The 23,226-nt window shown below is 40.0% G+C and overlaps 1 protein-coding gene across 1 annotated transcript; it reads left to right on the top strand.

Moving 5' to 3' along the window:
- On the top strand, positions 14,147 to 14,650 carry LOC109821278. Its single transcript, XM_020387463.1, has one exon. It carries the CDS (start codon positions 14,147 to 14,149, stop codon positions 14,648 to 14,650), a length of 504 nt encoding a protein of 167 aa, XP_020243052.1.

Below are 23,226 nucleotides of genomic sequence, written 5' to 3'. Positions count from 1 at the left end.
TACTGTAAAAATCAAAAGAACCCTAAAGTCTTCAATACGCAACACCTTACCTTGCCATTAACATCGCAAAACTTTAACCTTTCAGTAAAAATCGAATCCCCGTTACTAACTTTAAACTGGTGCGAACCAATCTACAATAAACACAAACAATACAGTCCCAAAGACAAAACCTTGTAAAGTTTTAAAACAAAAAGAAAGTCAAAAGTCACAGACCTGGACAATAGCAAAAACAGGCTCCTAAGGTTTAAACGGCCACTCTGAAGGATCAAGCGGCCCAATCACATTGGATTCTTGTTGTTTTATAGCTGAGATAGGTTAAGTTTCTTTTTACCTCTCGTTAATTCATGGATATCGATACACTAACTTAAATTCCCATTCTTTATTGTCCTAAGATGATCAGCTTTGAGGTATGACATCTGAAAGTGTGAGACACAACTAATTTAGTTGGACGAAGTAACATATCACATGATATTTTTTTTTTTATCACTAAATCACTAGTTGATGACTTGCAGCAGAGCCTGTCAGGATGGTGGTTTGTGCTAACTGGTGGAAGGAAATATTTCAAAGATCTTCCATTTTTGCATTTCCTTAAAGTAATCTAGGGGCAGTACTATCCTGCAGTTGTTTGGGAACACTACGTGATATTAGATTCTTTTTTTTCTGTTGGAAGAAAATTATCCGAACTAGTTGGCTAAAAAATAATAATAATAATAATAATAATAATAACTTACTAGTACTTAATTTAGCCTTCATCAGGAATTTGTTTTTTTTGGACTATTTGAACAATCTTTTACATATCCTACCATTACTATATTAGATTAGATTAGACAGGCTGAAAGTGTTTCGTTCTTTTATGATTAGAATAATTTATTTACCAATGAATAGTGACACTTTTGTTTGCTTGATACGCATTGAGGATTTTTGTGAAACCTTGGCTGTCTATAACCCATGTATTCTATGATACCCGATATGTTCTCCATTTTTATATGTAGATGGAAGCTTTACATTTTTATATTTTTTAGTTATAACACTATAACTTGTATGAAACTATTACTTTATGTGAACCTATATATACTTGAATCCAGCTGTGGGTTTAAATCCTTGTCCGAGTAAGTGTGATCGATGTAAGTTATGGTAGATGTTTACTTTGTTACTGATATAGCATGCCATTAGATATCTTTTTGCATTTGACAATGCATGATTACTGTGGTTGAAAATACAAGACTGGTCTGGTATTGATAGTGGATATCACCTGAAATGTCATGATTAGATTATTTGTGTTGATATGCATGATTTGATGGAGAATTGTTGTTTGATCACCTAGTTGCCATCCAATAGGAGAGACTGTGCATGAAGACGACTCCTGTAAAAATATGATTTATAAGCGTGCTTTCATAGCATGGCTATGCTCTCGATATCGACATCCCGATATGAGATTTTTCCTTGGCTATTACTATTATAGCATCGACTAGACGATGCACCTCTCTTGATTGGACATGTTCTGGGTCACGGTTATTTTCATGGTTTTACAGAAGTCGTTCCATGGTAACACTGTGGTTAGTGCACAACATTTCATGCACAGTCACTTAAAATTTTAATCGATAAACATGGGGTTTATAAAGGGGAATTAGACGGAGAGACATGTTCTGGGTCACGGTTATTGTCATAGTTTTACAGAAGTCGTTCCACGGTAATAGTGTGGTTAGTGCACAACATTTCATGCACAGTCACTTAAAATTTTAATCGATAAACATGGGGTTTATAAAGGGGAATTAGACGGAGGATATAACATGTATATAAACGGGCATATGCGCATTCCTGATATCCTGAGTTATATATACATGGGCCAAAGAGCCAATTCCTGACTTGAAGCCGTGTTCCCGGGACGGTTTACGGGGAACCGATTTATATACATGAAAATATTCTTCTCTAATTCAAATAACATGTAAAAATAAGAATAATGTGTTTTTTTTGCTTTGTGATAGATTTGGCATGCACGGTATGACCTGGATGAAGTATGGGTGATGTATTATTGATAGTGTTGTGTATAGAAATTTTGGGAGTTAATATTTAGAGATTTACAATTTGAGATATATGGTATATACGAGGGTTTCCTTGTTTGGATTATTCCCTCGACGTACTCATCTCTCATATTTTGGGTTTCTAAATCTTACCTCCTTTTAGTATAGGGTATAAGATGTATGCTTTAGGGTAGACCTTGTTTGATGTCCATGTTTAGAAATTTTCCTTTATCATCTTTAACTTAGTTTTCATCTTATTTTTGATTTATAAGAGTATCATATTTCTTTTATCACTGAAAAATTTAGAATTTATCTTTTCTTTATATCTACCACTTATACTTGTACGTCCATAATTTCCTCATTTTACATGCTTGCTGGGAGTTTTCTGACTCCCCTGGGGTTTGCATACCCCAGACTTGGGAATTGTTCTTTCTTCGCAGGACCAAAAGAACTTTAAGGATTAAGACCAGCGACAGTGATCACCTTCTCTCTCTTCACTCTCTCAGCTTCAGTTATGGAGTCTTTCTTGTAATCACTTGTGGTACTCTAGACTAAGATGTATTTTTCCTCTTTCCTATTTGAATAGTTGTGGACATGTAAGAGAGCTTGTCTTTTCAGAGTTTCTTTATCTATCTAGTTCCTTTGTTATTTTAGTTACATGCTCTATGTAGTAGATCTTTTGGTAATATATCTGATTACAGGATGATCCAGAGGCGTGAATGTAACCGTATGGTTGCATTGCCGACCGAGTCACGCTCCAAATTATCTCGTTTTGGACCCGGGGCGTGACACCATATGAGCGAGAAATGGATGAAGACACTTCTGTCAAAAGGGAAGCTGTCGGATCTGAAGAATGTGGATGTTGGCCTGTGCGAGGATTGCATCTTTGGCAAACAGAAGAAAGTCAGTTTTACAAAGATTGGCAAGACAGCAAACAGAAGAAATTCAGTTTTGAAAAGATTGGCAAGACACCCAAAGCAGAAAAGTTAGAATTGGTTCATACCGACGTATGGGGGCCAACTCTAGTTTCATCTCCTGCAGGTTCACTGTACTATATCACCTTCATTGATGATTCTACAAGGAATGTATGGGTCTATTTTCTGAAGAAGAAATCAGAAGTCTTTGATACCTTTAGAAAATGGAAGGCCATGGTAGAAAATTAAACTGGTTTGAAGATAAAGCGGTTAAGGTCATACAATGGAGGAGAGTACAAAGACAGTTGATTCAAAGAATTTTGCGCAAACAACGGGATCAAGATGGAGAAAACTGTTCCCATGACACCGCAGCAGAATGGTGTAGCAGAACGCATAAATATAACTTTGAATGAACGTGCCAGAAGCATGAGGATACATGTCGGCTTGCCCAAGTTCCTATGGGCTGAAGCTATCAATACCGCAGCCTACCTAATCAACCGCGGTCCCTCAGTTCCCTTGGATGGTGGAATACCGGATGAAGCGTGGAGCAGAAAAGAGGTAAACCTTTCGCTTTTAAGAATTTTTGGTTGTATCTCTTATGTACACATAGATTTCGCTGAAAGAAGTAAAGTTGATGCCAAATCTAACAAATGTGTTTTTGTTGGTTATGGTGGTGATGAGTTCGGTTACCGGTTTTGGGATTATAAAAATCGGAAGATCATCAGAAGCAGAGAAGTAATATTAAATGAGAATGTGATGTACAAAGACAGATCAATTGCAGAATCAAGTAGCTCCAATACAAAAGTTAAAACAAAGGAATTTGTTGAATTTGTGGAGATTTCTGAAAATGATGTTCAGACTAGTCCTGAAGTAGTTCCCCAATAGGAATCAATCAGCAAAAAGAAAGATGATGAACTGAAAAACCAATTAATTAGGCTATTAATTTATGGAGAAGGTTGGCACTTTCAACATAATGAATATTAAGTGCAAATGCAAATTAAAACTTCCACACAAATATGTTTAATAATATTATGTGGAACAAAGTGATTGCAGGCCGGTAACATCTCTTGGCAATTTTAAAGAGAGTAAACAACATGAGAAAATTCCATCCATAAGTGGGTTTTAACCCAGATTTGGCTACATGACGGCGTACTTTAAAATAAGTCAAACTGCCAAATAATTGGAAATGGAAAAAGGACATAATTAAGAGATAAGATGGTTACACAATACATTCTAGAAGAGAAAGTAGGGAAAAAAGTTATACTTGAAATTTGTCACTGATATCAGCTTAGGCATCTTTTAGTTTCACAAAATGAATATAGGTGGGAAGTTTGAGATAAGATGGGTATACAACATATTCTAGGAATCTAGAAGGAAAATTAGGGAAAAAAGTCGTGTTAAAGGAGCATCTTGGGAATTTTTTTAATTTCAGAAAGAAGCAATAAATCCAATAATTAATCTTTGAAAAGAAACCGAAGGTAAGTAGTATTGACCTCCAATTCCTGCCCTACCTGTGCAATCAACTGGTTCATCAAACCAAGCAGTCATCTTGAACAGTTATGGGTATAGACATTGGACCATTCTATTAAATCACACTTCTCAACTATCGTAATATGCTCTTTAAGAATAATGCAACAAGAGAAAAATGGAAGGATTGACATCTCAGACATTAGATGAGAAGCTCTGCAACAAACAAGACAAGAGAAAAATGGAAGGATTGACATCTCAGACATTAGATGAGAAGCTCTGCAACAAACAAGTTGAACGTAAACCAAGTTAAGTTTGCATAATGACACGCGTAAGGGCAGTTACAATAAGATTATTCTACTAAATTGGGACCTTGCATAAGAACACGAAAGTCTTATCCTTTGTATACAAGCAACCTCGACAAAAGTATGTGTCAGCGTGATGTGCACTATAACTGAATGTTTTACAGTAACAAACATTTATATCATAATTTCATAACTAAACTTATAGTTTCTTGTTGCAATGTAGCCAAATTTCCTAGACTAACAATTCCACGTTACAGGTGAAAGTTGCATATACTGTAAAAATCAAAAGAACCCTAAAGTCTTCAATACGCAACACCTTTCCTTGCCATTAACATCGCAAAACTTTAACCTTTCAGTAAAAATCGAATCCCCGTTACTAACTTTAAACTGGTGCGAACCAATCTACAATAAACACAAACAATACAGTCCCAAAGACAAAACCTTGTAATGTTTTAAAACCAAAAGAAAGTCAAAAGTCACAGACCTGGACAACAACAAAAACAGGCTCCCAAGGTTTGAACGGCCGCTCTGAAGGATTAAGCGGCCCAATCAATTTGTACCCGATATCACCAGCCTCGTTCGCTTTCTCCTCCTCAGATTTCCCACTCGCTCGAAATGTCTTCACCGATCCATTGCAGCTCTCATCGCCTTCATCATCATCATCATCATCTTCTTCTTCTTCTTCGTATTCTCCTTCTTCTTCCTCTTCATCGTCTTCATCATCATCTCCTAATGGATCCGAAGGTCGAGAACAGAAATGGCGACTTCGAGGAGGATCGATGGATTGATGTTGATAAAGTGGGAGGATGGAGTTGGAGTGAGGGTTTTTGAGGGTTGATAGGTGAAGAGATCGAAGAGTTAGGGTTTGATATTTGATGAGAGAAGGAGGAGGAGATGAGGAGAGGAGAGATCGGAACTGGCGGGTTAGGGTTATGGTTAGGCGTCGCTGCGATGCCATTAGGGGTGGCGATCAGAGGGGGGAAATGGAAGCGATGGTTTTGGAGAGGTTTGGACACAACTGAGAATGAGAGATGGGGCTCGGTGCTTAATGGGCCAAGATATGTGGATCGGGCTTAAATTAATCTAAGGGCTATAATAAGAATGAAACCCATCATCAGGTGTCAAACCTACTGTCATTAGTGTTATGCTGTTTTTATGTTGTTACTTTAATTATCTAGTTTAAAAAATCCACTTTCAGATCATTTATATGTAGCTATCAGAAGATAATTAAAAATATAATATAATATTAATAACTATAAAATATAAAATGATATGCCGTATCATCTTTACATATCTACTTTCAATAATAATTTAATTTTGTATGTAAACAATGTATTTCACTTAATACATTTTTCCACTTGCAAAAAAAATGTGACTTTCATACTTTCAATTCACTTGTACATTCTAGAGTGAGGAGTTCATAGTCTAGGATCGTACCGTAAAAAAAACCTAAATAAATAAATTTTTTGTAGCAGTGTTATTTCACTTTATTTCTTTACTTTTTCTCTTGATGCTTTGGTCGGTAGAAAGGGGAAATTTTTTGTTAGGAAGAATATTATGCACGGAATCACTATACAGAGTCATTTGTCTATGCTTGAAATCTTAGATGATCGTCTAGATATTCAATACACCGTATCACCATATTTCATTCAACTAATTAAGTTAATCCAATTCGTACCTCTAATTTGACGTGACATATACTTATAATGAGCGTTATAATGAGCGGTACAGTACACTTGATATACATAGTACGTAGTCTGCTCAGACAAAGAATAATAAAATCACTAAAATCCCACTCAAATCAGCTAATAGCACCACCTCGATATTCTATTTTCTGTCCTATTTGCACGTATCAACCTTATATACCCACTTATAGCAACGCTTTCCGCTTTAACCTTTTATTTTTTGTCCTATTAGCAAAGATCATTTTTAGCTTCTTTTCATGCTTAGCACCTTCACAATATACCTCACTGCCAAGTCAACCAGCTACTACCTCAAAAACTCTCAAATGAGAAAACATCCTGACAAATTATTTCACAAAATATGGGAAGAAATACTTATGTTCCTTATAAGTATAACACCACTAACAAATGGAAAATGGAACGAGGCATTCTGAAAACTAAAACCATTCTTTTATGTAGAGATTTGAGCACAAACATAGTTCGATCTTAATCTTCAAAATTTTCAGGGCATTTCAATAACTAAAGCATTCAAGACATCCATCAATAATAAGTAGGTAGGCCGCTTACCAAGTGCATCTCATATATAAGCAATACATCAATAACTACAACATCAAAACTTTCAGAGTAAGGGTTTTCATTTGGGCGCTCATTCCCTTTCTTTCACTTTCCTCGGGCCAATTTCACCTTCATGTCTCTGCTTCAGTATTGTTGTGTGGCTCACTTCACCGTAAAAGTAACCTTTTCTAGATTGGCTTTCAGAAAGAAGTTCAAATCACGGCAAATCAAATTCTAGAACAAGCAAATCTAGATCGGGAAAGAAAGATTTTAAGTGCTACAATTGTGGCAAGAAGGGTCATTTCAAGAGGGAGTGTCGGAAATCGAAGAAAAACACCGGCGCACAGGAGTCTGCCAACTTGACCGAGGAAGGAGGTGATGATATGATTCTAAGCGTCAACAGTCCGATTGAATCATGGATTCTTAATTTAGGATCATCCTACCATGCCACCCCTTGCCGGGAAATCATGGAGAACTACGTCAGCGGTGATTTCGAAAAGGTACATCTAGCAGATGATGAAACCTTAAAGATCATTGGTAAGGGAGACATCCGATTAAAATTGCCAAATCAAACCACATGGAAGCTGCAAGGAGTGAGACATATTCCTGGCCTTAAAAGAAATTTGATCTCCGTAGGACAGCTTGATAGAGAGGGTTACTGTATAACTTTCTCAGGTCATGAATGGAAGATTACCAAAGGAGCACTCATCATTGCTCGAGGTAAGTAAAGTGGTACTCTCTATGTAACCTCTAACCTAGAGAATATTATTGCAGTAATAGATGCAGATGAAAAATCAATCCAATGGCACTAAATGCTTGGCCATATGAGCGAGAAATGGATGAAGACACTTATGTCAAAAGGGAAGCTATCAGATCTGAAGAATATGGATGTTGGCCTATGTGAGGATTGCATCTTTGGCAAACAGAAGAAAGTTAGTTTTGCAAAGATTGGAAAGACACCCAAGGCAGAAAAGTTAGAGTTGGTTCATACCGACGTATGGGGGCCATCTCCAGTTTCATCTCTTGCAGGTTCACTGTAATATGTCACCTTCATTGATGATTCTACAAGGAATGTGTGGGTCTATTTTCTGAAGAAGAAATCAGAAGTCTTTGATACCTTCAGAAAATGGAAGGCCATGGTGGAAAATAAAACTGGTTTGAAGATAAAGTGGTTAAGGTTAGACAATGGAGGGGAGTACAAAGACAGTAGATTCAAAGAATTTTACGCAAACAACGGGATCAAGATGGAGAAAACTTTTCCCATGACATCGCAGCAGAATGGTGTAGCAGAACGCATGAATAGAACTTTGAATTGTTGGCCTTTTTATTTTGATGATGTTTAACAAACAATTTATCACTAATGTTGTTTGTCTAGTATTTGTGTTTTTTATTTATTATAGATAAACAACGTAGTTGGAGGATGGATGGAATCGAGCCTTAACGATCATATCAAATGGAGGTTGGTGGAATTATGGAGTGAAGCAACGTTAATTCAAGTTAAAGATCCAATTACAAGCTTCTTCCGCAAAGTTTACCAAGTCATGCTCATTGAATACCTTCATCAAGCTTGGGTATATTTAGTATAGGTTTATATTATGTGTGTTTAATACTCTAAGCTCAATATCATATACACACACAATATTGGATTTTCTCACAAAATGAGCTATTTTGAGAAAACTTTGTGATATTGTTTTATTGACCATGTTTACTTTATATTCATGTGTTATAATATTTATGAAGACATTTCATAAAGTTTCAATATGCGTTTAAACTATTTTTGTCAAAAACATGTTCTTAACAAATTCATATTCATGCATGTTTTTACAAAATAATGAGTTTTCACAATTGAGAAATGAAAATGAAAATTTTATTTTTGTAACATGTTTGTTTTCATTCTTATAAACATTTCGCAAAGTTTCATCAAGTTTGGAATTGATTTGTTATGTTTAATAGAATTTATAAAATCATGTTTTTCGTTCGTGCATGTTCGTGCATGTTTTACAAAACATATGAGTTTTCATAAATAGGAAGTGATATTCAAGAAATTCTTTCTTTAACATGTTTATCTACATGTTTAGAAACCTTTCTCAAAATTTTACTATTTTTGGAGTTGATTTACTGTGTCCAATTGATTTTACAAAATCGTGTATATCAGCAGATTTTCAGAAACTGTATTTCTGTGTTAAAACATTTATTTCTCCCAAATGGGAAATTCTTTTTCATAAATACTTTCTCTAACATGTTATTATACATGTCTAGAACATTCCCTCAAAATTTCATATTTTTTGGAGCTGTTTTACTATTTTTAATTGATTTTACAAAACGGAAACGTAGTGCTACAGTATCCACGGTCGACCTGTACGGTCGACCGCCAAACTCTCTGGACGTGGTTACTGTAGCACAACGGCTATATTTTCTAGATTTTGATATATCCGTTATTTTATCTTTTTGCTTGGTTTTTTTGGGTTTTTGGGCTTGTTTCATGAGCCTATATATACTCCATGCCATCATACTTCTAATGGTACTCAAGAAATGTTTTAAACAAGTTTAAAGAGTTTTAAACAAGGGTTTAAGTGTGTTTTAGTGTTTGTTTAGTTTGAAGATTGTTTTCACAAGTGGAGGAGTTCATCTTCTTGTTTGGGCTCCAATCTCCATCTCTCCATCTTGTCATTTATTGGAGAAGTTTTCTAAACTCTATCTAGCTTTATATTTACTTAGTTATTTGATTATCATTCTTTAAAGCTAGTTTTTTATATTGAGTTTAGATTTGATTATATTATTATCATTCTTTAAAGCTAGTTTTTTATATTGAGTTTAGATTTGATTATATTATCTCATTGTTACATACACCCACTTGAGCTTATTGTATTTGCATACATAGTATATTAGGGTTGTGAGAGATTGTAACATTGAGTTGTGCTTAATTATGTTCTCATCTATTGTAGAGAACAAATTTATGGAGTGGCGTCGGTTGACGTGCCTAGGGAGAGGTTGTAACCGAGCACTTGAGGGAGACACGGCTAGGTCCAACACTTAGTGGGTGTAGAGTGTGATTGCAAGAGTGTGAGTTGTAGAGTTTTCGGTTAGCTAGAAAACCGAGTGTGTAGAAGAAGTTCCGGCTTCCAAACCGGATTGTGTTAGTGGATTTCTCCCCGGGAGTGGGGAGCGGAGACGTAGGACGGAAGGTCCGAACTCCGTGATCATATCTTGTGTTTGAGTGTGCTTTGGCGTTTATTTATACTTGTGTTTATATTTCTTGTCGCCATTGTCATTAGCTCATTATTTATATGATCCACTATCTAGTTCATATTGTTTACCCCTTGTGTTAGTTTATATATCCTTGCATATATATATAATTCATCATATAGGATATATCTCATTGTTTACATTGCTTATCCTAGCTCATATATCTTGTGGTATTTCATACTTGCTAGGATAACTTGTTAATTAATTTTAATTGGTATTTAATCGGATTAGATTAGCATAAGACCCTAATCACCGCCCCTCTAGGATCTAATATGAATGAACGTGCCAGAAGCATGAGGATACATGTCGGCTTGCCCAAGTTCCTATGGGCTGAAGCTATCAATACCGCAGCCTACCTAATCAACCGCGGTCCCTCAGTTCCCTTGAATGGTGGAATACCTAAGTAAACCCCTTAATCTCCTCTAATCTTCACTAACAAACCTAACTAACCCCATGATCTCCACTTATCCTCACTAACACACCCAACAACCCCTTTAAAAAAAACCCACCCCTCTTCATTTTTTCCATCTCACGGAAACCAGAGAAGGGAAGTCCAAAAAATAAAAAAAAAATAAATAGAGAGAGAGAGAGTGTGTGTGTGTGTGAGAGAGAGAGAGAACGTAGGGCTGGAACGTGTTTGAAAAATGGTGGAATTTTTTCTTGCTTCGGAGTTTCACACGAATTTGGGCAAGCATTCTTTTCCTCAAATCTTATTATTTTTATTATTTTTGTTTTTTCTTTTTTTCATGCGAGTATCCTTTCCTCAATTATTATGTTTATTATCATTATTATTTGGATTTCCTTCATGCAAGCATCTCTTCCCCCAATTAATTTATGTATATGTATATATTTAGCTTATGCTTCCTGCAGTACTATTTTTTCCCCCATTCTAGTTCATAGAAATAACTAATAGAATTCAAGTTTAAAATTATTAGAAGATAACAATTTTTTTTCTCATTTATTTATTTTATGTTCCTCCCCATGATCTTATCATTTTATTGATATGAGTATTATAAATTTCACATAATTTTTCGTACAAATCAGAAGATAACAATTTTGACTTATATAAAATATATAAATTTATTTTATTTAATTTGGAAGTATTTATTTAGGATCTTAACTGGAAACCAAAGTTTTTTTATTATCTGCATCAGTTATGACAATGAAAGTTTAATAGGTTGTAGTGGTTAGTTGCTTGGACAATGACACACGGGTCCCTAGTTCAAATCCTGGACTCTACAAATTTTTTTCAAAAATAAGTGTATTGATTCGGTTTGAACACAAACCTGTACATTTCTGTATTGTTATGGCCATAGATGGAAGTTGTTGTTGTGGCCAGCTGCTTTGGACTGTTACTCCTAGGTCTGGAATTCAAATCCCCTAGCCGCCAAATACTTTTATCTTTGTTGTTGGGCCTGAGTTCTTTTGTGGGCCTTGATTTTTTCTTTTTAGAGTTTTTAAAGAATGTGAGGTTGCCAACAGAAGAAGGGATGATGCCGGTTTTGGGTGCAGGGTTAGGATTAGTAGTTTTAGTTAGGGTTAGGTGATTATTTATAAAATTTTCTGTTTGTTATTCAAATATTAGTTCCATTATTATTATAATATATATATATATATATATATATATATATGTCTTATGACATTAGCACTTGCTCATGCTTGCTAGTCTAGAGAAAGAAACATGAAGTAGAAGAAAAAAGCATAATTGAGAAGGCCAGGTTGATTAACAAGTGCCCATTGGCCTAATTGTGTTTAATATTATACTTTAACTACGTTAAAAAATAATTTTAAGCATGAATGAGGATTCTGTTAGATCTTGTACTTTGGTGGTAGCTTTTACACATATATCTCAACCTTCAAGCATGAATGAGGATTCTGTTAGATCTATCATATTCATATCAGTGCCATGTTGTGTTGTGTGGACAATATGCAATCACTTGGCATGTCTTTATCAACCTAATTACAAAGTACCCAAGTAATTCTATTAAAAATGACAAACAATGTATAAGAGGGCAAGGAAACTTGTGAAATTTCAACTTAATTACAAAGGTATATATAACCATGCATATTGCAAAACGTTATATATATACATGCTTAAATCTCCTTTGCATGCAAATTTCAACTAAAACATTCATCTTGTCAACTAATTGCATGCATATGTTATCCTAGCCAACACATTTGTTTAGTATTTCTTCTCAAAGCAGTGAAATCTTTGAAGGTATCCATATATATATATATATATATATATATATATATATATATTTATATTTATATTTATATTTTAAAGTGAACTTGTTAGCTTATTTTGAGTACCTTGTTATACTTTGAAATGGATTGTGTGGTTGAATTCCGTGTTGATTAGTAAAGTCATCAAATAGGCTAGACTGTGCATGAAGACGATTTCCGTCAAAAATATGATTTATAAGCGTGTTTTCACAACATGGCTATGCTCTCGATATCGATATCCCGATATAAGAATTTTCCTTGGCTATTACTATTACAGCATCGACTAGACGATGCACCCCTCTTAATTTGGACATGTTCTGGGTCACGGTATCTTTCATAGTTTTAAAGAAGCCGTTCCACGGTAACTCTGTGGTTAGTGCACAACATTTCATGTACAGTCACTTAGATTAAACAGAAAAACATGGGGTTCGGTAACTCTGTGGTTAGTGCACAACATTTCATGTACAGTCACTTAGATTAAACAGAAAAACATGGGGTTTATAAAAGGGGAATTAGACAGAGAATACATGGGGTTTATAAAAGGGGAATTAGACAGAGAATATAACATGTATATAAGCGGGCTTGTGAGCTTTCTTCATATCTTGGTATATATATATGTATGAAATAAGGGCCCATCCTGACTTAAAGCCGTGTTCCCGGGATGGTTTACGGGAAACCGACTTATATACATGAAATATTCTTTTCTAATTCAAATAACATCTAAAATAATAATAATGTGCTTGTGTGTCTTACGATTGACCTTGGTAGATACCTATTATCAACATTTTTTTCCATCTTTATCTGAGTTTTCATTTTTTTTCTTTATACATGCCACATTACATTTACACGCGCATATTTCCTTCATTTTTCATGCTTGTTGGGAGTTTTCTGACTCCCCTGGGGTTTGCGTGCCCCAGATTCGGGAACCGTTCTTTCTTCGCAGGATCGAGAGTACTTCGAGGGGTAGGCTCGTCAGTAGTGATCATCATTCATTTTATCAGTTATCCAATTTAGTTGATTTAGTTAGTTATTTGGTTTAGGCTTTTCTTTAGCCACATGTGGCTCTCCAGACTATGGTGTATTTTTTCTTTCTCTTTAGATAAATTGTGGACTTGTTATAGAATTATGAAAATTTCCGATATTTCTTTATCTATACACTCCTTTTATTGTCTTGGTACATGCTCTTTGGTATGGTCTTGTCTTTATATCTGTATACAGGATTATCTAGAGGAGTGAATGTGACCGTATGGTTGCATTGCCGTCCGAGTCTTGTTCCAAACTATTACATTTTGGAAACGGGACGTGACAAGGTTTTGATTGGTACCAGAGCCAGGTTAGGTTTAGGAATTGTTGTCTCGTCCTATATACAAGTAGAAACTAAGATTGAGCTAAAAATAGAGCATGTATAGAATGAGTTTTTCCCTTTCCAGAAATACGTCCTTTGACTCCCATTTCTCTGATTCTCAAGTCCTAATCTCGACCAATCTCATTTTCAGGTGATCACTATGGCCCCAAAATGTAGACCCCCTACTCCAGTTGTCCCTGATGGACAACAAGTCGATCAGGCTGATCTTGCAGAAGCGATTAGGGACCTGGTAGCTCATAATCGTCAGAGGGATGAGCAGCGATAGGTTGCAAGGCCAGGGAATGTGTTCGATTTTCAGAAGCTCAACCCGCAACACTTTGCTGGGACTGAAGGCGGATATTAGGCCGAGATGTGGTTGCAGACCATGGACCACTTATTGAGGGCAGCAAAGATACCAGATGAAGAACGAGTTGATATTGTTCAGTTGCAGCTTATTAATGTAGCCAGGACCTGGTGGGACGCAGAGGAGGAGAAGCTGCCTAGGCCGATTTCATGGGAGATATTCCGGGAGAGTTTCCTAGGGGCATTTTTTCCAAAGACAGCTCGTCTTGAGATGCAGAGGTTGTTTGTTATGTTGAGGCAGAGAGCTAGTACAGTAGATGAGTATGCAGCAGAATTTGCCAAGCTCAGCAAGTTTGCCCCGGGGATGGTATCGAATGAGGTGGATAAGGGGCAGAGGTTCATGCAGGGTCTGAACTTTGAAATTCAGACTCAAATTTACAGTCAGAAGGGGATAGAAACTTATGCAGATGTCCTAGAGGCAGCTCGGAAGGCAGAACAATTGATTGGGATCATGAACTCGGTGAAGAGAGAGGCAAACAAGCGCCCCGTAGGACAGAACTCGGGAGGTAACCAGCTGAAGCCTTAGATGGGAAGAGCACCAGCCAAGCGCCAGCAGACAGGGGCTTCGAGACCAACTCCACAACCAACCAACATGATCTGCCATTTCTGCAGCAAGCCGGGGCACTTGATAGCATGCGGGGCGGCGGATCATCAGCTCACCACTTATCCTAGTAGGGGAGTCTCAAGAGGATATTCAGGTGGAGCGATAGTACCAACAGGCCAGACTAGACAGGGCGGACAACAGCTGAGGCCACCACTTCCCACACAGCAGCAGATGTTTCGAGGACATCCGAGGGGTCAATAATTTCAAGGCCAGAGACAGTGGAGAGGTCCTCATTTCCAACACCCATATCAGCCACCTTATTAGCAGAGGCACCCAAGGCAATACGGTCAGCAAGCTCAGCAGCAGCAGAGACAAGGTCAAGTTATGACACTTACCACTGAGCTGGTAGATGCATCTAGTGACGTAGTCACAGGTATCATTTTGGTGTATTCAGTCCCTGCATTTACCCTATTTGATTCTAGGGCATCACACTGTTTTATATCTGCTCAGTTCATTGCACGACACACTATACCATGTGATAGTTTAGAGGCGAGCTGGAATATCCATACCGGTAGCGGGGTGTTAATGTCTAGTAGGGAGTGTAAGAGATGCCCAGTGGTAGTTTGTGGTAGGGAGCTATTTGCAGACTTGTTGGTGATTGACACTAACGGGTTCGATGTTATTTTAGGGATGGATTGGCTATATAACTTCCATGCGACGATCGACTGCCGACGCAGAAGCATAGTGTTCAAGATACCAGGCCACCCAGAGTTTAAATTCATGAGTGGAAGCAAAGTGATGGAGCAGCCCGAGTATCGAGCAGGCATGGATGGACTATTAACCTGTATAGAGGTAGAGGAGAAGCCCATACCAGAAATTGTCGAGGAATTCCTTGATGTGTTTCCTAAAGAGTTGTCGGGTCTGCCACCAGATCGAGATATAGAGTTCGTCATCGATCTTATTCCAGGAGTTGCACCTATTTCAAAACCACCTTACCGGAAGTGATAGCAGATTTGGAGGAGTTGCGGAAGCAAGTCCAGGAGTATCTTGATAAGAAATTTATCAGGCTGAGTACTTCACCTTGGGGAGCACCAGTGGTGTTAGTGCCAAAGCCGGATGGTAGCTGAAGAATGTGTATTGAATACAGGGAATTGAATCAGGTTACTATCAAAAATAAATACCCAATTCCCAGGATTGATGACCTTTTTGATCAGCTCGGAGAAGCTCATGTGTTTTCTAAGCTGGGCCTCAAGTCAGGTTATCATCAGTTGAAGGTGAGGAAGGAAGACATACCCAAGACCGCATTCCGCACACGGTACGGGCACTATGAGTTTTTGGTGATGCCATTTGGAGTGACAAATGCTCCATCTACATTTATGAGCTTGATGAACAAGGTGTTTTCCTAGTATCTTGACCAGTTTGTTGTGGTGTTCATCGATGACATTCTTGTGTACTCTAAGACCAAGGAAGATCATGCAGTGCATCTAAGGACGGTGTTGGAAATCCTACGGATGGAGAAGCTTTATGGAAAATTGAACAAGTGTGAGTTTTGGTTGGAGCAAGTGTCCTTCTTGGAGCATGCGATTTCAGGAGAAGGTATCTCTGTGGATCCAAAGAAGGTTGATGCGGTGTTGAGATTAGATCCGCCTACATCAGTGAAAGAAGTACGAAGTTTCTTAGGGATGGCTGGATATTATAGGAAATTCATAAAGGATTTCGCTAAGATTACGGGACCACTTACTAAGCTAACTCAGAAGGAGGTCAAGTTTGTGTTGGCTCCAAAGTGCCAAGCACCATTTGAGGAGTTAAAGAAGAAGTTAATGACAGCACTGTTCGCGGGAAAATTCGTTGCTTTCTTCATTTAATTCATTGTTTTTCTCAAGTAATCGTTTATCGGTTACAAAAAGATCCGGTCTTTTTATAAGATCCGGTTACAACGAAATCAAAATAAAAATTACAACTTTCTCCTTTTATGTCGAACGAATCGCGAGCTCCTGTTTTGCGGTCACTCGCTTTTGTGGGTTCTTTGCCTGCGCCGGGGTTTATCCGTGGACCACCGCATGATCTAGATCCGGTCGGATCTACACGGTATGACGGGTGTTATTTCACGAAGGAAATAATAGCCGAGTATACTATTTCGCCAAGGAAATAGTAGCCTTTAGTTCTCGGGATCAAAGGCCAAGCTTTGATCCGGAGGGAAACCGCGTAGATCTCAGATTTGATCTCTCTCGAACTCCTGCGTTATTTGGCGTGGACGATCGCTAAGAACCAGATCTGGAAGTCCGTGTCTTCTAGGTTTGAAAGTCCGAAAGTGAGCTCTCAATCCGGCAGAGTGTCGGCTCCAAAAATTCCAACCTCTGAAAAATGAGCCAAGGGGGTCTATTTTTAGGCTCTCTTCACTGTTCCCTGGCACAGGTGGCCGAACCACCTAGCCACCAGAAGGTGGCCGTTCATTGTGTACCGGTCTTATAAAAAGGCTATCTTTTTATTTCATTGTAACGATTGAAGTTGTAATGAATGCAGCAATGAATACAGCAACTTTTTCCGCAAACAGTAGTCCGTATCCTGATTTGGTAGTAAACCGGCTTCGGTGTTCGAGTTTGAATCCGTTCTACGGTTGGATGACTCGTTGACTCACTGAACCGTTAGCTTGATTCCGCACGCGAGTGGATGTATTCCATTGTTTGCGTGTGGTTCGTTAGCCTCGTTGCCTCGTTAATCCACTTCGTCGCGTGTCACTTGGCTTCGATGTTGTGGTCTAGCGATCATGTTTGGATACGTCGCCCGATGGTTCGTTGGTTTGTCGAATCACCGTACCGAGCTATGTTAAGGGACCTATAAGCAGTTTTATACGCCTACAAATACCCCCTCTAAAGTATTTCAGCCTCGTTCTTTTATAGAAGAGTCTGGAATACTTTGGATATGATTGTCCCAACCTTCAGTCGGTGTAACGGGACCTTAGAATGGATTCTGTTCTTGATTCCTTCAATCCTTCAGGCTATTCGGTGCTTTGTCGAATGTCTGTAAGGGTTCCGGTGCTGCATTTATTGTCTGACCGTTTTCGGAATTTTGAACTTGAAGTCGATTCTTGATTTTCTGATCTTTAGCTCGTGTTTATTGGTTCAACATAGAACTGGCCATCGATTGTTGGTGTTTGTAGGCATATAAAATTGCTTATAGGTCCCCTAGCGTAGCTCGGCACAAACCGACGAACCAACGAGGCGACGAGATCGACGAATCGCACAGAAGCGACGGAGTGAATCCACCCGAGTGCAGAATTAAGCTAATGAGTTAAGGAATCAACGAGTCATCCAACCGAGAGCGGACTCGGACGAATCACGATCGAATCAAGATCAATTTCGGACTCGAACTCAGAAGCGGATTTACTGCCAAATCAGGAATCCAACTTACTGCCAAATCAGATCATCAAATCAGAGTCTCAGATCAACCGAAACACGGACAAACGAGACAACGGAAAACGACTCGAAGAAGTCGGAAAAACACCGCCCGTGGGGGCTCGGCCAAAGCCGAGCCACCTCAAGGTGGCTCGGCCAAGGCCGAGCCACCTTGAGGTGGCTCGGTGGCTCGGTGGCCGAGCCACCTCGGGGTGGCTCGGTGGCCGAGCCACCTCGGGGTGGCTCGGTGGCCGAAGCCACCTTGGGTGGCTCGCCATGAGCCGAGCAGCCCGAAGGTGGCTAGGCACAGTGTCGGCCACACTGAGGTGGCGCATGTGGCCCCGAGGTGGCCGACAGTGCCCAGAGGTGGCCGACGATTCTCTTTTTCCAGCCACTGTCCTGAGAGCCTATAAATAGGCCCAGAGATGTTCATTTTCGGAGGTCGAACTTTCAAGAGCCGAAACTCTGCCGGATTGAAGAGTGAACTCGGAGCTTGAAGACCAGAAGACTAGCACAATTCAGATCTGATCCTCGACGACCATCCACGTCAGAAAAGGCAGGATCTCGAGAGGAAGAAAGAACAGATCTGAGATCTACACGAGACTACACTCCAGATCTAAGCTTGGTCTTAGATCTCGAGAAATAACCCCCGGATGTTCTACAGTCTCCTCCGGAGTTGGAGTCGTCCTAGTTTCTCCGGGAAAGCATGTAATACCTCGAGCCTATTCGCTAACGGGTCCATGTTCCAACAATGTGGCCGAGTACAACGCGCTTCTCATTGGACTCAGTTTCGCCAAAGAGCTGGGGGTCGAATATCTTGAAGCTTTCGGAGATTCGCAGCTAATAGTCAACCAAGTCCGTGGAGAGTATGAAGTCAGGAACCAAGACCTGATACCGTATCACCAGGAGGCCATCAAAATGGCGGAATCCTTTGAGGAATTCTTCATTGAATACATCCCTCGCCTCCAGAACGCTTATGCAGATGCACTGGCGGCACTAGCAGTGTCCCTCGCACGACCGCCTGAAACAGAGTTGCTAGTCACAGTAAGATCGCATCAACTCTTCGTACCCCTATACAATATGGGTACCGATGAAGAAGAAGATGATAGGGGCCCAAACACCAAGGAGGTGAACTCAACTCAAATCGGGTCTGAGTCCCGAGATTGGCGCTTTCCTATCATTGACTACGTCCAATATGGCATCTTGCCGGAGGATGTAAAAGAAAAAGAATCTATTCGCCGAAGAGCACCACGGTTCTTTTACAATATCGAGACCCGTACGTTATACCGCCGGGGGTATGACGATTTGCTCCTCCGATGCCTTTCGAACGAAGAAGCAAAAGAAGTGCTTAAGGAAGCGCACGAAGGAGAATGCGGTGCGCATCAGCCTGGTCCCAAGCTATATGATCGAATCAGAAGAATGGGATATTATTGGCCAACAATGGTACGTGACGCAATCGAATATGCACGAGAATGTCACGCCTGTCAAGTGCATGCAAATTATATGCACCAACCGCCAGAACGATTACACACATCAACTACATCCTGGCCATTCGAGACTTGGGGTATGGACATTGTCGGTCCAATTTTTCCCCCTTCAGTCAAAGGTGATCGGTTTATTCTCGCTATCACTGACTACTTTTCAAAGTGGGCTGAGGCGATTCCGCTTAAGGAAGTGAAGACAAACAACGTCATCAACTTCATCAAGCATCATGTCATATACCGACACGGCGTGCCGAGACGGATCATCCACGATAACGGTCCACAGTTCATAAGCAACGCTTTCATCAGGTTTTGTGATAAATTCAAGATCGAGGATGTATCGTCAACAGCGTATTATCCAGCTGCAAACGGATTAGCTGAAGCTTTCAATAAGACGATCATTAAGATCCTGTCTAAGCTCGTGAAGACCAACAAACGAGACTGGGACGATAAACTTGGGGAGGCACTCTGGGCTTATCGCACCACCATACGCACTCCTACGGGAGCTACTCCGTACTCGTTAGTATATGGATGCGAAGCGGTGCTACCTTTGGAAATTCAAATTCCCTCCCTTCGGATCGCTCTCGCAACGGAGATGACGACCGAAGAACAACATCAGAAGCGTCTCGAAGAGCTCGAGAGGCTGGATGAAAAGCGCTTGGAAGCTCAACAACATATCGAATTCTACCAGGCTAGGATGTCAAGGGCTTTTGACAAAAGAGTCCGCCGAAGAAGCTTCAAGGAAGGAGATCTGGTCCTCGCTGCTCGCCGACCAATAATTCTCACCTCCAAGAAGAAAGGTAAATTCGAACCCAAATGGGAAGGACCGTTTATAATAGACACAGTCTATTCAAACGGCGCATATCGCCTGATTACTCAAGAAGGCGCCAGGCAATTAATGCCAATAAATGGGAAGTTCCTGAAAAAGTACTATCCCTAGTACATTCAGGATAACCCATTTACCGGGAAGTTCCTCGAAGAATATTACACTCAATATTCTAGAGGATAACCCAAAAACATCTTTACCACCAAAATCTTTCACTGATCAAGTCCAACTGGCGGTGAATCCACAAAAATGTTTATCCGGCCCTCTTGATTCCGTCCATGAACAAGAAGTCCATTTTCAGTTCGGAGTCCCCTTTCGATAAACGAAAGAACTCCCCTCCTTTCTCTTTGGTTAAACTTTTTTATAGTTATAATCAAAGTTGAAATTTCGCTTCGATAAACGAAGAATTCATCTTTCGATCAGATAACCAATCCTATAAAAGGTAAGTTTATCTAGATCTTCCAGATTCTCGGAGTGGACACCCCACTTCTAGTTTCTTCCTCGCTGGAAATAGAATATAAAATTCTTCCTTTCCAGGATCAGGGAATAGAATATAAAATTCTTCCTTCCTTGTTTTCGGGTTCGCCTTCACCCTAAAAGAAGACCGGGAAATAGAATATAAAATTCTGCCTTTCCCGCATCGATCTTTTCCGAAATTTATCAATTTAGGATTCATCCTAGGAAGTTTATCCCGAATCCTAAGCAGGGATAAGTCTGCGCCTAACACGCGCTGCCGGTTTAGTCTTTCTCCGAAGAAGAAGACACCAGAGTTCGATTCTGGGGTATTCTATCCTGAAACCTAAGCAAGGATAAGTCTGCGCTTAACCCGCGCTGCCGGTTAGTTCTTAACCGTTGAAAAGAACACTCGCCCGCATATTCAACATTGCGGCAGGCTGTTATTAATAACAAAAAAAAATCCATGCCTTACACGCATGGGGAATTTCATCCTGAATCCTAAGAAAGGATATGCCGACGCCTAACACGCGTCGCCGGTTTAGTCTTTTTCCGAACAAAAAGACACCAGAGTCCGATTCTGGGGTATTTTATCCCGAAGCCTAAGTAGGGATAAAGTCAACACCTAACACGTGTTGCCGGGTAGCCTATTCCCGTAACAATGGCGAAGTCTATGTATTCGACATCATAGCACGAAGTCTAAGGGAGTTCATTCCCTTAGCACAACGTTACATGCGGAACGGATTCCGATAATCCGCATGCTAGCCCGACTCAAACGGTAGTCGGTAAAGGCTAATCAAACCCGTTGAAGGCTGGGGGTTAGCCAAAAATCCTAAAGTCAACACCTAACACGTGTCGCCGGGTAGCCTATTCCCGTAACAATGGCGAAGTCTATGTATTCGACATCATAGCACGAAGTCTAAGGGAGTTCATTCCCTTAGCACAACGTTACATGCGGAACGGATTCCGACAATCCGCATGCTAGCCCGACTCAAACGGTAGTCGGTAAAGGCTAATCAAACCCGTTGAAGGCTGGGGGTTTGCCAAAAATCCTATGAGTATTATGGTCAATCATTTCAAACGGAATGAGGAATCATAATAAAGATAAAGATAAAAACCAATTCCACTAAAGAGAATCAAATGTCAAGGTTTTCAGCAAATAAAATCATACATCAAGCCCATGGCTAAGAATCTGCTGACTGAATTCAGATAACTTCTCGTCATAAGAGCGTCTAAGCTCCTCCTGCAACTCAGCTCTGACAGACTCTTCGTTCGCGGCTAAAGTCCTCACAGCAACCTCCTCTGTCTCAGCCAGTGTCTGCTTCAAGGACTTCAGCTCATCAGATAAAGCAGCATGTGCTTGCTGAACGTGCATCTTCGCGTCCTCCTTCTCACGGAGTTCTCGCCGGAGCTGATCTATCTGAGAATCAAGCTCATCAAGTGAAGATGATCTAGTGGCAAGGTCAGCCTCAACTCGATCTATTCGGCCCCGCTGCACCTGGACCTCGAGCTCAGCAGCCATCCGAGTACTACGCCATGTCTGTAAACGAGCGTCCAACTCGGCAGCAATAAATGAAGAGGCACCGGCATCCCGGAGCTCATGAAGCATCTGAAACTCATGCTCTAAGCGATCAAGGTCATCAACCATAGCCGTCGCCAGATCCGGACATCCTATGTCCCTAATCAAGTTTATCTTGGAATCGAGGTAGGGCTTAAATTGGCGAAGAGAAAGTCCGTCGTGGAGGAGCTTGCCAATTATAGCATTCAGGGAGGAGAAATAAGAGCGGACTTCTACGCTGATGATGATCTTCTCAGGGTCATTCCCCGATAACAACTCCTTAACGAGGACATGAAGCTGAGAAGGAAGCCCTACACAAAGAAGAGGAATTCGTCAAAAGCTTCAACGAGGAAAGGAATGGCATTGCTCAGTTAATTAAATTATACCTCCTTCCCCTCGAGTCACTGGGGGTGATGGAGATGTAACGACTGTAGCAGCATCGACTGGTGGAGTTGGTCGCACAGCTGGAGTTGGTCGTACAGCCGGCTCAACAGGGTCAGCCTCAACAAAAGCCCCTGTTAGGCACAAAACAGAAACATCATATTATAGTTGCATTAGTCAAGGAATTGGCTAGTCCTATAGTTAGCTTGAGAAGAGGCACGCACCTTCAAAATAACCGTTCCCGGGAGTCTGAGGGAGTACAGACTCAGGAAACATATCCTGAGGCGGCTGGCCATCGATCTGAGGAGAGTCATACATGAAGCTGAACATAGAAGTGTCCATAGGCAGGCCCTCCCCATCGAAGTCATCAATCGAAAAATCTGACATAAAAAGATATAAGTATGAAGGAGGAGGAAGGAAACTATGGCCAATAGAGACAAGTTACCTCTTGAAGATGTACCTGG

This window comes from Asparagus officinalis, chromosome 8 (genome assembly GCF_001876935.1).
Source record: "Asparagus officinalis chromosome 8, Aspof.V1, whole genome shotgun sequence".
NCBI lineage: Eukaryota > Viridiplantae > Streptophyta > Magnoliopsida > Asparagales > Asparagaceae > Asparagus > Asparagus officinalis.
The sequence above is the reverse complement of the archived record's forward strand: the minus strand, read 5'-3'. Positions and strand labels throughout refer to the sequence as shown.